This window comes from Coffea arabica, chromosome 6c (assembly GCF_036785885.1).
Source record: "Coffea arabica cultivar ET-39 chromosome 6c, Coffea Arabica ET-39 HiFi, whole genome shotgun sequence".
Classification (NCBI taxonomy): Eukaryota; Viridiplantae; Streptophyta; class Magnoliopsida; order Gentianales; family Rubiaceae; genus Coffea; species Coffea arabica.
Window position 1 is genome coordinate 15,413,300 of NC_092320.1, and position 3,408 is coordinate 15,416,707.

The 3,408-nt window shown below is 40.8% G+C and overlaps 1 protein-coding gene across 1 annotated transcript; it reads left to right on the forward strand.

The window, feature by feature from the left end:
* The first annotated feature begins 507 nt into the window (after positions 1-507).
* LOC113693013 (disease resistance protein RPM1-like) lies at positions 508-3,408 on the forward strand. Its single transcript, XM_027211604.1, has one exon. It carries the CDS (start codon positions 508-510, stop codon positions 3,406-3,408), a length of 2,901 nt encoding a protein of 966 aa, XP_027067405.1.

The window sequence follows — 3,408 nt, forward strand, 5'->3', positions numbered from 1 at the left end:
CGAGTCAAGACGAGAAATCGGTCGAGTTACACCGTGACGGATTGACTCGACCATTTCTTTTGCTATTTTTTATTATTTTTATTTAGCATACTTTTTTTATATTATTAACAAATTTTAGAATATTAAATACTTTAAAATTTGCGTCTCACCGAGACCGCGACCGATATGCCGAAACCGATGTGGAACGTTCCTGGCCGCGACCGTGACCGCAACCGCGACTTTGAACCATGAAGACAGCTTCGTCATTCAAAATCTCGTTGCTGCCTATCTTCCTGTCTCCAATTTCCATAATGTTTCTTCAAGTGTTTCTTCTAATTGGTTTATTCTTTCTTCTTCTTTTTAACACGGTTTTTCTTTTTGATAAATACTGCAACATATGTCAAAGATCATCAGATTATGAATCTATAATCTACTCTTCCTTCTCCCTCTCAAGGTACTACAAGTAACTGACCTATAAACGAGAAGCCGCCTTCCCCGAAATTCGAAAGTTTAGAAGAAAGACTGAAAATGGCAGAAACAATTCTACCGTTTGTGCTGCGTCAACTCTCAACTTTTCTCCGCGAGGAAGGACAATTATTGGGAGGGCTTCGGCAAGAGGTTCAATTCATCATGGATGAGTTGGGGCACATAAGAGCTTTCCTGAGAGAGGCAGAAGAAAAAGAAGAAGATGCTCAACCCAGGCTCCAAGAATGGATCAAGCAAGTCCGAGAAGTTGCTTATGACATTGAAGACTTTCTTGATGAATTTGGAGCTCGCTTTCCTCGGCATCCCACAACAGGATTCCATGGCTCTGTTCGGAGAACTTTCAGCTCCATCAAGAATTTGAAAGCTCGTCATCGAGGTGCTAGCAAAATACAAAGCATCAAGTCCAGAATCAAAAGTATTTCTGAAGGTCATCAAAGATACCAATCCGAATTTGGTATCTCTACCCAAGCGTCCAACTCACTTTCTGCTGCGAACAACACAACATGGCGCTATAGCAGGGATGATGCACTTCTTGTGGAAGAAGCTAAATTAGTTGGCATTGAACAGCCCAAAAAACATCTAATTTCTCAGCTCCTCAAAGGGGATGATTGCCAACTAAAAGTTGTTTCAGTAGTTGGTATGGCAGGACTTGGCAAAACTACCCTAGTGAAAAAAGTCCATGAGGATCCTGATGTTATAAGTCATTTCCCAGTTCGTGCTTGGGTAACTGTCTCTCAAACATGTGACTTTCAGGACCTCCTAAAAGACTTGATTCGGCAGTTATGCAAGGAAGGGAAGAAACCAGTCCCACAATTGATAGAGTCCATGACTACCGCTGAGCTGAAAGAATTTATCAAAAATTTTCTTCAACAAGCTGGAAGGTATGCAATTGTTTTTGACGATGTATGGGACGTGGAATTTTGGAATACCATAAAATTTGCATTGCCCGAGAGTAGCCGCGGCAACCGTGTCATGCTAACAACTCGCAAAGCTGACGTAGCCTCTGCCTCTTGCATTGAATCTCGGGGTCTTGTCTACAAAATGGAGCCACTATCTATTGAGGATTCGTGGACCTTGTTTTGCAACAAGATTTTTAACGGGGATAATTGCCCTGGCCATTTGATGGATGCAGCCAAAGGTATATTGGATAAATGTGCGGGCTTGCCCCTTGCAATCATCGCAATTAGTGGGCTTTTGGCTTTGAAAGATGTAAACAGAATAGAGGAATGGGAGAAGGTTCGACGCAGTCTTGGGGGTGAATTAGAAGGCACTGGGAAGCTGGATAGAGTTAAGAAGATACTCTGTCTTAGTTATAATGATTTGTCTTGGCAGCTAAAGACATGTCTGTTGTACACAAGTGTCTTCCCAGATGATTACAAAATACAAGGCGTCAGACTAATTAATTTGTGGATTGCTGAAAGGTTTGTAGAATGGAGAGAAGGAATGAACATTGAAGATATAGCTTGGGGTTATCTCAGTGAACTCGTCAATAGAAGTATAATTCAAGTGACTCGTGTGTTTTATGAAGGAATACCCCGACATTGTCAAATCCATGACTTGTGGCGAGAAATTATCATTTCCAAGTCAAGAGAACAGAACATGGTCACAATTACTGCTGGACAACCAACAAGGTGGCCATCCGAGAAGGTACGCCGTCTAGTAGTCCATAGTAGTAGAAGTAACAACACCCAGCACCACCAACAAAGGCCAAATTATTGCTTTGACTGCCTTCGGTCTTTCATTACAGTTGGATCCATGGATCCACCACTATTCAAAATGTTGTTATCTGAAGTTTCAATGAGTAGTAAGCTGTTAAAGGTTTTGGATTTGAGAGGTCAAGCGACACTGGAGAAAATACCAAATGAGATTTTCAACTTGTTTCATCTCAACTATCTAAACCTATTTGGTACAAGAGTGGAGAGAGTTCCGAAAGCCATTGGGAAGCTTCAACATTTGGAGTATCTGAATTTGGGAAATACTAGAGTTAGGGAATTACCCATGGAAATCCTAAAGCTGCAAAAACTTTGGTTTCTCAAAGTATTTCAACTAGTTGATTCTTCAGATGATGATTATGGATTTCATGGATTTAAGGCTCCATCAAATATGGGAGGGCTTCTTGGCCTAGAAATATTAGAGTGCATAGATGCTAGTGGTGAATCTACAATAATTCAAGAGATAGGAAAGCTGACCCAATTAAGAGAATTAATTATTACAAAGTTAAAAAGAGAAGATGGAAAGGGGCTTTGCTCCTCCCTTGCCAACCTCACCAATCTTAGGGAATTAACCGTTAATTCAGTTGGAAAAGGTGATGATCATGAGATACTCGATCTAAACCATCATTATTCTTCTCTTTCTTCTTCTTCTTCTTCTTCTTGTTCGTTTCTTCAATCTCTTCATATGCTGATTTTGCTTGGCCACTTAGAAAAGATGCCAAAATGGGTAGTTCATCTTCACAGCTTGGTAAGAATAGATTTGAATTGGAGCAGGTTAAGGGGTGAGGAGGATCCACTTGAATCCCTCCAGTATTTGCCCAATTTGCATAGTATTAATTTTTGTGGATCTTACCAGGGAGAAGGGTTGTGTTTCAAGGTTGGAGGGTTCCTAAAGCTGAAAAGGTTGCACTTAAAGAGCATGGAAGGGTTGAGATGGATGAGAGTGGAGGAGGGTGCACTGCCTCATCTCCAAAGGCTAATTCTAGAAAAACTTCCATTACTAGAGGAGTTACCTTTGGGTATTCAGCACTTGAGCCATCTTCAACAGCTGTTTTTGTATGAGATGAGTTCTCAAATGATGGAAAAGATGGAGAATCAAAAGGAAGAAAGTGAAGGTTACACAAGAATCGCACATATTCCTGAAATTGTCCTTGTTTACAATACAAATGATGGGAAATGGAGACACCGCCGGCTGTGGGCGAAGAACAAGAAAACATATAATCTTTCCTAA

Excerpts from the sequence above, each read along its gene's own strand:
- LOC113693013 (XM_027211604.1), top strand. The coding sequence starts at position 508 with ATGGCAGAAACAATTCTACCGTTTGTGCTGCGTCAACTCTCAACTTTT.